This window comes from Pseudophryne corroboree, chromosome 3 (assembly GCF_028390025.1).
Source record: "Pseudophryne corroboree isolate aPseCor3 chromosome 3, aPseCor3.hap2, whole genome shotgun sequence".
In the NCBI taxonomy this organism is placed as follows: Eukaryota; Metazoa; Chordata; class Amphibia; order Anura; family Myobatrachidae; genus Pseudophryne; species Pseudophryne corroboree.
Window position 1 is genome coordinate 355518177 of NC_086446.1, and position 13561 is coordinate 355531737.

At 46.3% G+C, this 13561-nt stretch overlaps 1 protein-coding gene across 1 annotated transcript in view; it reads right to left on the reverse strand.

Moving 5' to 3' along the window:
- Window positions 1–13561, reverse strand: part of LOC135057780 (collagen alpha-1(XV) chain-like) — a 55446-nt gene that overhangs the window by 26737 nt on the left and 15148 nt on the right. Inside the window, exons 4-5 of the mRNA XM_063963533.1 lie at window positions 11585–11608; window positions 2633–2785 (exon numbers count right to left, since the gene is read on the reverse strand). Of these exons, the coding sequence (XP_063819603.1) occupies window positions 2633–2785; window positions 11585–11608 (177 nt within the window). The remainder of the gene's footprint in view (window positions 1–2632; window positions 2786–11584; window positions 11609–13561) is intronic.

Here is a 13561-nt window from a genome sequence, read left to right on the forward strand (position 1 = left end):
ATAATATAAGTTTAACACAGAATTCTTTTAGGACAGAAAATGTATTGTATTTCTTGGTAAAGTTGAAACCACCTTTGTGGTTAATGAATTAAATTAGTTACTACAGGTTGAGTATCCCATATCCAAATATTCCGAAATACGGAATATTCCGAAATACGGAATTTTTGGAGTGAGAGTGAGATAGTGAAACCTTTGTTTTCTGATGACTCAATGTACACAAATGTTGTTTAATACACAAAGTTATTAAACATTTTGTATTAAATGACCTTCAGGCTGTGTATATAAGGTGTATATGAAACATAATGAATTGTGTTAATGTACACACACTTTGTTTAATGCACAAAGGGGGTCATTCCGAGTTGTTCGCTCGTTGCGGATTTTCGCTATAGTGCGATTAGTCGCTTACTGCGCATGCGCAAGGTTCGCAGAGCGCATGCGCTTAGTTATTTTACACAAAAGTTAGGTATTTTACTCACGGCATAACAAGGATTTTTCATCGTTCTGGTGATCGCAGTGTGATTGACAGGAAGTGGGTGTTTCTGGGCGGAAACTGGCCGTTTTATGGGAGTGTGCGAAAAAACGTTGGCGTTTCTGGGAAAAACGCGGGAGTGTCTGGAGAAACGGGGGAGTGTCTGGCCGAACGCTGGTTGTGTTTGTGACGTCAAACCAGGAACGAAACTGACTGAATTGATCGCAATGTAGGAGTAAGTCTCGAGCTACTCAGAAACTGCTAAGAAATTTCTATTCGCAATTCTGCTAATCTTTCGTTCGCAATTCTGCTAAGCTAAGATACACTCCCAGAGGGCGGCGGCTTAGCGTGTGCAATGCTGCTAAAAGCAGCTAGCGAGTGAACAACTCGGAATGAGGGCCAAAGTTCTTAAAAATATTGGCTAAAATGACCTTCAGGCTGTGTGTATAAGGTGTATATGAAACATAAATGCATTCTGTACTTAGACATGGGTCCCATCGCCATGATATCTCATTATGGTATTCAATTATTCCAAAATACGGAAAAATCCCATATCCAAAATACTTCTGGTCCCAAGCATTTTGGATAAGGGATACTCAACCTGTAGTATATTTGACTTGATATTGGGCCTGATTCATGTTTGTAAGTAAAGCAAAAAAAAGCAAACAACTGGGTAAAACAATGTTGCACTGGAGCTGTAACGTACAGAGAGATTTAGATTTGGGTGGGGTGTGTTCAAACTGAAATCTATATTGCAGTATAGAATAAAGCAGTACAGTATTGGGGGCTACATGCTAAAGCAGCCAGTATGTAATCTGCACAGAACAAATATGAGGGGTTATTCAGGTTTGTTAGCTAACCAAAAAAGTAAGCAGTTGGGCAAAACCATGTTGCAGTGCAGGTGGAGCATAGGTAACGTGCACAGAGATTTAGATTTGGCATGCCTTGAAAAAGACACCATTTACTGTTGAAACGCGTTGGCAAGGAGGTAACTTTTGACAGAGGGACCTAGTGGAGGACCACCTTTCGGAGTAACAGCTGGTTCTGGGGATGCCTGGCTTTTCCAGTTAAGATCTTGCTGTACATGTCTACTTGTTTGTGTAGACCATTCTGAACTGTATCTGTTTGATGTATTTTGTGGTGTGTAAATAAATGGTATTATACTATGAAAAGTTTTCAGTTTTCTCCACATATACAATTTTAATGAGGACAAGAACACACAATAGAAGTTCCAAGGAATGACATCGGGGTGTGCCTGCTTCCTGTATAAAAATTTTCAGTCTACCTAACTAGTAGACCGGAATTTGTGGTATGAGGCTCATTTTGTCTTATCAGTTGTTATCTTTATTTTAACTAAAAATTTAAACATACTACACTGTATGTTTTTTGTTTTCTATTTTACATATGAGCGCCCAGGGACCCTTCTGGTGATTTGTGAATAGTCTGAATTTGCTCAAGTGTAAGGTGACACTTTTTTTCCATTTTGGTCCTAGGGCGCACTTTATTTTATCTATTTTCTACACACATATATTGTTTCTGTACAGGGTAAATACTGGCTGCTTTATTTTTACACTGCAATTTAGATTTCAGTTTAAGCACACACCACCCAGCGATGCTCCCCTGCCAGCGCATGCTGGCTGCAATGGAAGTCGGTGTGGCGCCAACTTCTGTCAGGGGTATCCGCGTGATGTGACATCACGCGGCCACCCCTGGCTACCCAGTGTTCGCCTCTGCCAGTCAGCATTCGTATCAATGTGATGTGAATACATTGCCCACACATGTATAGATCGGACACTGCGCGTGCGCACTCGATAATAGAATGGCAGTATGCCCCATACTGAATAAGGCCCAGCTCACACGAATTTAAATCTCTCTGCACATGTTACATGTGCCACACCTGTAGTGCAGCATAGTTTTTCCCAGTTGCTTGCTTTATTTGCTTTACTTAAACATGAATCAGGCCCATTGTACTGGTAGCGTGTCCTTTCACAGACCTATATAGATTATCTGTTTTCTATATTCTCAGCTGGATATAGCATTAGTTTAGTTGGTCATTTAAAAACTTAGATCACAGTATACATTAGATAAAGAATTCAACAGTTTTAACAGTAGTGTAATAAAAATAAACAGAATTTAGCAAATGTCTATTTAAATGACACTTACCTGTTGGTACATTGGTGGGAGGTTTGTTTCAGAGTCAAAACTTGATCCTGGAGAACCGGGAGGTCCAGGAGCACCTGGTGGACCTTGGGGCCCTACAGGACCTGGGGGTCCAGCAACTTGTGTTACATTTTTCTCATTACAGCCACCACAACCCTTCAATAATAATAATAAAAAAGAAAAAAAAAAGGCACATTTCTAATTAGAGATACTTTCAAACTAGCTAACAATTTTTAAATGGAAAATTACAACACAATAGGCCCTATAACCAATTCATCAAACCATAGTCCTATTAGGTGAGACATGCATGGTCTCTGACATGCCACACACCCTCTGGATACCAAATATCAGGTCTACCCTATGAAAATATTAACATAAAATACTCCTATAGAACATTACTAATTTTTAGCAATATTTGACTGAATAAATAAATATTTTATGCAAACAATCATCTATACAGCAGGATTGTTCAATAATGGGCATACGGTATAAAATGAAAATCAACTGTTACATATTACTTTTCCTACAATGCTTCCAGCAGGTGGTCAGGTCTTGATGATGTACTTTGCATCATTAAGTGGAAAGGGTACTGATGAGATCAAATTTGTCAAGCCTGAGGACTGGGTATGGCTGGGTAAGGTGTGAGGCAAGCTTGGAGGGAGAATGGAGGAAGCTGGATGGTCTGATCCAGCACTTGCTCATGGAGAAGTGATGACTGGAAGGAGGAGCTAGAATCACAGGGTGATAAAATGTTCACAGTAACGTAGGCGTTCAAGTGGTAGCTAACCAGAAGGTGTGGTCAGGAGTAATGGAATTAGAAAAAACTTTATTGTACTGGAACAGAGTTCACGAGAAGTGATAATAGTAGCAGCGAATAAATGAAGCTGATGAGATGACTTGTCTGGAGTATAAGGCCACTGGTACCAACTTGGCAACCAGACTGGAGTCAGAGACAGATGAACTGTCTTGGCAAGTGGACTGGAGTCAGAAACAACTGGAACCAGATAGGTGACCGAACTGGAACCAAATTGGCAACCGGACTGGAACCAGATTGGTGACCAAACAGGTGACTGGAACAGAACCTAAGTGGCGACCAGATTGGAACTGGAGGTAGCTGGATAGGAGCCTATTAGGTGGCAAGACTAGAACTGGATACAGACTTACTGGAACTGGATAGATACAGAGTGAGTACCAAGGAGCACAGTACAGAGGAGAAGCACCTTTGTACTTGAGATGAGTGGTTCAGGTTTTTGCCTGAGGCAATCTGAGCCGCAGCTCGGATCTCCCTGTCTGCCCCGGATCCCTATTCGAGGTAAAACTTCGAGATCCCGATGTCGAATCTCGCAGTTTTACCTAGGGTACCAATTTCAAAAGTCCCATTGAAATTAATGTCTGTCGCGGCTCTCAGCCAATCAGCGCTTCCCCATAGACTTCAACTGGGCAGACGCACGCGAGATGGCGGCCCCGATCGCACTGAGGACATCACCGGCACTCCAGCACTGAGAATATCTCTGGCACTCCCACACTGCAGACACCGCCGGCACCCCTGCACTGAAGACACCACTTGCTTCCCCGCACTGCCGACACTGCCGGCTCCCTCACAGCGAGGACACTACCAGCACACCCGCATTGAGGATACCGCCAGCACGCTCACACCACCGTAACCCCCACAATGCTGACACCCCCACACTGAGGACACCGCTGCCACCCCCACAGTGAGGAAACTGCCACCACCCCCGCTGAGGACATTGCCAACAGCCCCGAAGTGAGGACACCACCAGCACACCCCACACTACTGACATCGGAGGCACACCTTGCACTACTGACACTGCTGGCACCCTCGTCACAGTAAGTGCTCTATTGGTGTATCCGACCTGCACTGTATCCCGCACTGTATCCGACCCATACTGTATCTGACTCACACTATATCCCATACTATATCCAACCCACATTGTGTCTGACCTGCACTGTATTCTGCACTGTATCTGACCCGCACTGTATCCAGCACTATATCCAACCCACACTGTATTTAACACACACTGTATCCAACCCACCCTGTATCAGACCCACACTGTAACCTGCAGTGTATCCAACCCACACTGAATCTGACCCATACTGAATCTGACCCACTATATCCAACCCACACTGTATCCAACCCACACTGTATCCCGGACTGTATCCAACCTGCACTTCATCCTGCACTGTAGTCAATCCACACTGTATACGACCCGCAGGTACGGAATGCTGTTTTTAAAGTTGGGGAGATTTTGGTGGACTGCTCAACTAAAAGCTGATTGATTGGAGCTTTACATAGAAACAGAGTGCCAGTCATCAGTGGCCCAGGGACCTCAGGAGGAGATACAGATTGGTCACTGAGAATAGGAATGTGCTGGGGGCATGTACACTTGTGTAGGGGGGCATCCACGTCTGCTGTTGCTATTTTACCCATGGTTTCTGTGTTTTTTTTTCTCTGACGTCCTAGTGGATGCTGGGAACTCCGTAAGGACCATGGGGAATAGCGGGCTCCGAAGGAGACTGGGCACATCTAAGAAAGAATTAGGACTACCTGGTGTGCACTGGCTCCTCCCTCTATGCCCCTCCTCCAGACCTCAGTTAGAATTCTGTGCCCGGCCGAGCTGGTTGCACACTAGGGGCTCTCCTTAGCTTCTAGAAAAAGAAAGTATTTATTAGGTTTTTTATTTTCAGTGAGATCTGCTGGCAACAGACTCACTGCTTCGTGGGACAGAGGGGAGAGAAGCGAACCTACCTGCTTGCAGCTAGCTTGGGCTTCTTAGGCTACTGGACACCATTAGCTCCAGAGGGATCGAACACAGGCCCAGCCTCGGTCGTCCGGTCCCAGAGCCGCGCCGCCGTCCCCCTCGCAGAGCCAGAAGAACGAAGAGAAGTGGAAAAATCGGCGGCTGAAGACTCCTGTCTTCATTAAGGTAGCGCACAGCACTGCAGCTGTGCGCCATTGCTCCCTCTGCACACCACACACTCCGGTCACTGATGGGTGCAGGGCGCTGGGGGGGGGCGCCCTGGGCAGCAATTAGAGTACCTTACCATGGCTAAAAGCACATAATACAGTGTTTAACACTGTATATGTGCATAATCCCCCGCCATACAACACATATAAAAGCGGGAGAAGTCCGCCGAGAAAGGGGCGGGGCTATCTACCTCAGCACACCGGTGCCATTTTCTTCACAGCTCCGCTGGAAGACAGCTCCCCAGGCTCTCCCCTGCAGTTTCCAGGCCTCAAGGGTTAAAAAGAGAGGGGGGGCACAAAATTTAGGCGCAAAACTGTGTAAAAAAGCTGCTATAGGGAGAAATCACTCAGTACAAAAGTGTTACTCCCTGTGATATATAGCGCTCTGGTGTGTGCTGGCATACTCTCTCTCTGTCTCCCCAAAGGACTTTGTGGGGTCCTGTCCTCAGTCAGAGCATTCCCTGTGTGTGTGCGTGTGTCGATACGGCTGTGTCGACATGATTGATGAGGAAGATTATATGGTGGCGGAGCAGGTGCCGATAAGTGTGATGTCACCCCCTGCGGGGTCGACACCAGAGTGGGTGGATATGTGGAAGGTATTAACCGACAGTGTCAACTCCTTTACATAAAAGGCTAGGTGACGTACAGCAGTGGGACAGCCGGCTTCTCAGCCCGTGCCTGCCCAGGCGTCTCAAAGGCCATCAGTGGCTCAAAAACGCCCGCAACCTCAGATGGCAGACACAGATGTCGACACGGAGTCTGACTCCAGTGTAGACGACGATGAGACAAATGTAAAATCCACAAGGGCCATCCGTTGTATGATTACGGCAATGAAAAATGTGTTGCACATTTCTGACATTAACCCAGTTACCACAAAAAAGGGTATTATATTTGGGGAGAAAAAGCATCCAGTGGTTTTTCCCCCATCAGATGAATTGAATAAAGTCTGTGAAGAAGCGTGGGGTTTCCCCGATAAGAAAATAGTGATTTCTAAAAAGTTACTGATGGCGTACCCTTTCCCGCCAAAGGACAGGTTACGTTGGGAGACGTCCCCTAGGGTGGATAAGGCGCTCACACGCTTGTCAAAAAAAAAAGGTGGCACTGGCGTCTCAGGATACGGCCGCCTTAAAGGAGCCTGCTGATAGAAGCAGGAGGCTATCCTGAAGTCTGTATATACACACTCAGGTATTATACTGAGACCTGCAATTGCTTCAGTGTGTAGTGCTGCAGCAGCTTGGTCCGATGCCCTGTCAGATAATATTGAGACTAGACAGGGATACTATTTTGCTAACCATAGAGCATTTTAAAGATGTGGTCTTATATATGAGAGATGCACAGAGGGATATTTGCCGGCTGGCATCTAAAATTAATGCAATGTCCATTTCTGCCAGGAGAGTATTATGGACTCGGCAGTGGACAGGTGATGCTGATTCTAAAAGGCACATGGAGGTTTTGCCTTATAAGAGTGAGGAATTGTTTGGGGATGGTCTCTCGGACCTAGTATCCACAGCAACAGCTGGGAAGTCGACATTTTTACCTCAGGTTTCCTCACAGCCTAAGAAAGCACCGTATTATCAGGTACAGTCCTTTCGGCCTCAGAAAAGCAAGCGGGTCAAAGGCGCTTCCTTTCTGCCCAGAGGCAAGGGAAGAGGGAAATAGCTGCACCAGACAGCCAGTTCCCTGGAACCAAAATACTCCCCCCGCTTCCTCTAAGTCCACCGCATGACGCTGGGGCTCCACAGGCGGAGCCAGGTGCGGTGGGGGCGCGTCTCCGGAACTTCAGCGACCAGTGGGTTCGCTCACAGGTAGATCCCTGGGTTCTACAAGTGGTATCTCAGGGATACAAGCTGGAGTTAGAGGCCACTCCCCCTCGCTGTTACCTCAAATCTGCCTTGCCGGCTGCTCCCAAAGAAAGGGAGGTAGTACTGGACGCTATTCACAAGCTGTACTTCCAGCAGGTGATAATCAAGGTACCCCCCCTTCAACTGGGGCGGGGTTACTATTCCACAATGTTGTGGTACCGAAACCAGATGGTTCGGTGAGACCCATCCTAAATTTAAAATTCTTGAACACTTATATAAGGAAGTTCAAGTTCAAGATGGAATCGCTCAGGGCGGTTATTACAAGCTTGGAATAGGGTGTCCCCATGTACCCACCTCACCAGGAGTACCTCAGGTTTGTGGTACAGGACTGTCATTACCAATGCCAGACGTTGCCGTTTGGTCTGTCCACGGCACCGAGGGTATTTACCAAGGTAATGGCCAAAATGATGATACTCCTTAGAAAGAAGGGAGTTATAATTATCCCGTACTTGGACGATCTCCTGATAAAGGCGAGGTCCAAGGAGCAGTTGCTAGTCTGCGTAGCACTATCTCAGGAAGTGCTGCATCAGCACGGCTGGATCCTGAATATCCCAAAGTCACAGCTGATTCCCGCGACGCGTCTGCTGTTCCTGGGTATGGTTCTGGACACAGAACAGAAGAAGGTTTTTCTCCAGGAGGAGAAGGCCCAGGAATTATCATCTCTGGTCAGGGACCTCCTGCAACCAAAACAGGTGTCGGTGCATCACTGCACGCGAATCCTGGGAAAGATGGTAGCTCTTACGAAGCGTTTCCCTTTGGCAGGTTCCATGCGAGGATCTTCCAGTGGGATCTATTGGACAAGTGGTCCGAATCGCATCTTCAGATGCATCGGTGGATCACCCTGTCACCAAGGGCCAGGGTGTCTCTGCTGTGGTGGCTGCAGAGTGCTCATCTTCGTGAAGGCCGCAGATTCGGCATACAGGACTGGGTCCTGATGACCACGAATGCAAGCCTCCGAGGGTGGGGGGCAGTCACTCAGGGAAGAAAACGTCCAAGGATAAAAACTTCCTTGCATATAAATATTCTGGAACTACGGGTCATTTACAATGCCCTGAGTCAAACAGAATCCCTGCTTCAAAAACAACCAGTGCTGATTCAGTCAGACAACATCACGGCTGTCGCCCATGTAAATTGACAGGGCGGCACAAGAAGCAGGATAGCAATGGCAGAAGCCACAGGGATTCTTCGATGGGCGGAGAATCACGTGATAGCACTGTCAGCAGTGTGCATTCCGGGAGTGGAAAACTGGGAAGCAGACTTCCTCAGCAGACACGACCTCCACCCGGGAGAGTGGGGACTTCATCCAGAAGTTTTCAAGCTGATTGTACACCGGTGGGAACGACCACAGGTAGACATGATGGCGTCCCGCCTCAATAAAAAGCTAAAAAGATATTGCGCCAGGTCAAGGGACCCTCAGGCGATAGCTGTGGACGCTCTAGTGACACCGTGGGTGTACCAGTCGGTTTATGTGTTCCCTCCTCTTCCTCTCATACCCAAGGTACTGAGGATAATAAGAAGGAGAAGAGTAAGAACTATAATCATTGTTCTGGATTGGCCAAGAAGAGCTTGGTACCCAGAACTTCAAGAAATGACCTCAGAGGACCCATGGCCTCTGCCGCTCAGACAGGACCTGCTGCAGCAGGGGCCCTGTCTGTTCCAAGACTTACCGCGACTGCGTTTGACGGCATGGCGGTTGAACACCGGATCCTGAAGGAAAAGGGCATTCCGGAGGAAGTTATCCCTACGCTGATTAAAGCTAGGAAGGATGTGACCGCAAAACATTATCACCGCATATGGCGGAAATATGTTGCGTGGTGTGAGGCCAGGAAGGCCCCAACGGAGGAATTTCAGCTGGGTCGATTTCTGCACTTCCTACAGTCAGGGGTGACTGTGGGCCTCAAATTGGGTTCCATTAAGGTCCAGATTTCGGCTCTGTCAATTTTCTTCCAAAAAGAACTGGCTTAACTGCCTGAATTTCAGACTTTTGTTAAGGGAGTGCTGCATATTCATCCCCCTTTTGTGCCTCCAGTGGCACCTTGGGATCTCAACGTAGTGTTGGATTTCCCAAAGTCGCATTGGTTTGAGCCACTTAAAACCGTGGAGCTAAAATATCTCACGTGGAAAGTGGTCATGCTGTTGGCCTTGGCTTCGGCCAGGCGTGTGTCAGAATTGGCGGCTTTGTCATGTAAAAGCCCTTATCTGATTTTTCATATGGATAGGGCGGAATTGAGGACTCGTTCCCAATTCCTTCCTAAGGTGGTATCAGCTTTTAATTTGAACCAACCTATTGTGGTGCCTGAGGCTACTTGTGACTTGGAGGATTCCAAGTTGCTGGACGTAGTCAGGGCCCTGAAAATCTATGTTTCCAGGACAGCTAGAGTCAGGGAAACTGCCTCGCTATTGATCCTGTATGCACCCAACAACCTGGGTGCTCCTGCTTCAAAGCAGACTATTGCTCGCTGGATCTGTAGCACGATTCAGCTTGCACATTCTGCGGCTGGACTGCCGCATCCTAAATCAGTGAGAGCCCATTCCACGAGGAAGGTGGGCTCTTCTTGGGCGGCTGCCCGAGGGGTCTCGGCTTTACAACTTTGCCGAGCTGCTACTTGGTCGGGTTCAAACACATTTGCAAAATTCTACAAGTTTGATACCCTGGCTGAGGAGGACCTGGAGTTCGCTCATTCGGTGCTGCAGAGTCATCCGCACTCTCCCGCCCGTTTGGGAGCTTTGGTATAATCCCCATGGTCCTTACGGAGTTCCCAGCATCCACTAGGACGTCAGAGAAAATAAGAATTTACTCACCGGTAATTCTATTTCTCGTAGTCCGTAGTGGATGCTGGGCGCGCATCCCAAGTGAGGATTGTCTGCAATACTTGTATATAGTTATTGCTTAACTAAAGGGTTATTGTTTGGAGCCATCTGTTGAGAGGCTCAGTTGTTATTCATACTGTTAACTGGGTATAGTATCACGAGTTGTACGGTGTGATTGGTGTGGCTGGTATGAGTCTTACCCGGGATTCCAAATCCTTTCCTTATTGTGTCAGCTCTTCCGGGCACAGTTTCCTAACTGAGGTCTGGAGGAGGGGCATAGAGGGAGGAGCCAGTGCACACCAGGTAGTCCTAATTCTTTCTTAGATGTGCCCAGTCTCCTTCGGAGCCCGCTATTCCCCATGGTCCTTACGGAGTTCTCAGCATCCATTACGGACTACGAGAAATAGAATTACCGGTGAGTAAATTCTTATTTTTTTTTGCTGCTTGTAAACTGCAATGATATTCCACACTCAATTCTTAGTAAATTGCTGTGTTGGATTGTTCTCTATTGAAACTACTTGTGAGTTGGTTTGATTGGTTATTGTTAGTACAGTACATTACTAATTTGTTGAACATTTTTAAACAGAAACAATTGCCATGTGTTTGTTCTGCTGCTCTGTTGCTTAGTTTAGCCAGCCTTTGGCCTATGTTGGTGAACAATATTGTGAGCTGTGAGGTGGTCAAAAGTGACTTAAATGACTTGAAATTAATGTTATTGAGGTTATTAATAAGTGAGGGCAGTTTTGGCAAAACCAAAGCTCCATGACAAATTAGAAACAAAACCAGGAAAAATGGTCTGGCACACATCTCTACTTTGCACTGGTGGCTTGTGACTTGTGAGTGCTCAGGAAGTTCCCTTTATAGGGGCCGCTGGACTTCCATTAGATGCTGCAGTCAGCTGACTGGGAGCAGCGCATGCAGCGGCTGAGAGCAGTCAGGTGACTGCACCCAACATAACTGTGCCCTTGCAAGGAATCTGGAGGTAACTCCAGCGTGGAGATGTAGTGACATTAAGTGAGACGTGATGTGCAAAGACAGCAGCTGAGTCAGACACCAAAGAGGTTAGAATCCATATTTAGAACTCCAGAGCGTTACAAAATCCCAGTCACATCAGTACATACTCAGCTGTCTACAGGGTTGATAATATGATTCAAGTCAAGTCACTGCTACCTTATGTGTATAGGGCTTGCATAGTTGACTTGTATATTGTATTACATGTTTCTATTCACGATACGATACAATACGATTTATTGTCATCATCAAACAAATTTGACAACTAAACTTTAATTCACAAACCTCTCCTGCATCTCCTTTCTCTCCCTGAAAATAAAACATAAAAGACATTTTGATCAGTCAGAGACAGGTAAGTAGACAGTTAATCATTAAGGCTCATCTATGAACAGTAAAGTCTGCAGGCCTGCAGTGCTTCTTTGTATGTGCATTTCCTTATGTTCCGAGTGTTTATCATTGAGCATGCCCACTTCCAGGGGCGGCTTGTGATGGAAAACCTGGAAAATTTATGGAAGCAGTCCTAATGGGGATGCGGACTGATGAGGCAGTAGGCTCTGTTGAGGGGGGAGCGGGATCCCTCCTCATATGGCCTGATTACACGCAAGTATAACATACTGTGTAGCCATGTCAGCATCACTGGATGGCAGAGCTGCTGTACTGTAGAGATAGAATAACTGTCATGTGGGGGGTGGGGTCACATGGCAATGCACAAAACAAGCCCTACAGACACATCAGCCTATCACGAATCTTCCTGGTGAGTCCTTTAGCCAATCCACCCCTGCCCACTTCTGTATCTGCAAGTTGCTTCTGCAAAATTTGCAGGGTAAAAAAAAAGGAAAACTGTCACATGAAATGTCACATGAAAGTTCCATCTACTACACAGTGGCATAACTACAGAGAATGCAAGTTTTATGGGGCCCGGAGGTGAGCCGTGGCTTCTTCTGAGCTGGCACACCTGCACTAAATCCTGCCCTGGTCATAGAATGGTTAGAAGAGGCATGGGAGGCTAAAGCAGCAATATTTTGCTATGGGGCTTAGGGCACACTGAGGCTGATGTATTAACCTGGAGAAGACATAAGGAAGGGATAAACCAGTGATAGGTGCAAGGTGATAAAGGAACCAGCCAATCAGATCTTAACTGTTAATTTACATATTGGAGCTGATTGGCTGGTGCCTTTATCACCTTGCACATATCACTGGTTTATCACTTCCTTATGCCTTCTCCAGGTTAATACATCTGCCCCACTGTTCTGTCCCTGCTCCTACACTATAGGAGAACCCTTTTACTCATTTAAACATGTTTGATATACCAACGAGTATGTAGTAATCATGTAAGCAAGGGTAATTGCCACTGCCGTTTTTTTTACCTGTAATTATTGTGTTAAAAATATTTTTACTGGGGAATGTTTAGAGTCATGGCACCATCTAAAGACTACAATTATTCAGCTACATTGCTGTCTCCATGGAAAATGCATGTCAGGAAATCACACCATTGTATTCTTGTCTTTAAGAGCTACATGTTGAAGGGTTTTGTTTCCTCGAGGACTTAGCCTACCCTTGGGAATGTAGTTGTTTCACGGCCACACAGCGGCTACCATGGCCAATATAATACCCTTCTTATATATTACCATCACTATATTGCTTTCACAGTGGGAATGTGCACTGATCACCTGATTATGTCAAACCTACTTACCTTGAGTTCCAGTGAATCACAGGTCACTACCACTATGTGTCTATACTAAAGATTCTGAGGTAAAGGTTCACAGGACACATTGTCATTACAAGCTGACTACTGCTGCACTTGATCCAGTGACTCTAATGTTCCTCTTACCATGGTCATAACTATAGTGGGTGCAAGGGGTGCCATTGCAATTTCACAAATTTGCCTGCCAATTTCCCAAACGTGCCTGCTAAACAATTGGATCTGATCTGATGCCCAGCCAGAATTGTGTGACATTACATTTTCAGTAAGAGGAGTGTGCAGTGGCTGTTACAATGGTAAGGGGGCACTGCAATGTGTCATAATTTAAACTGGAGTCCAGTGTAATGTGGCACAATATGAACCGGGCACTCTGTAATTTGTCATAATCTGATCTTCTCATTGTAATGTGGAGGGCATTATAACGTTACTTAATAAGAACTGGGGCACTGTAATGTGGCACAAGCACTATTGTGTGGCATAATATGAACTTGGAGGACTGTAATATGGCATCATTTGAACTGGAGGGCACTCTAATGTGGCACCACCGTATGAACATGAGG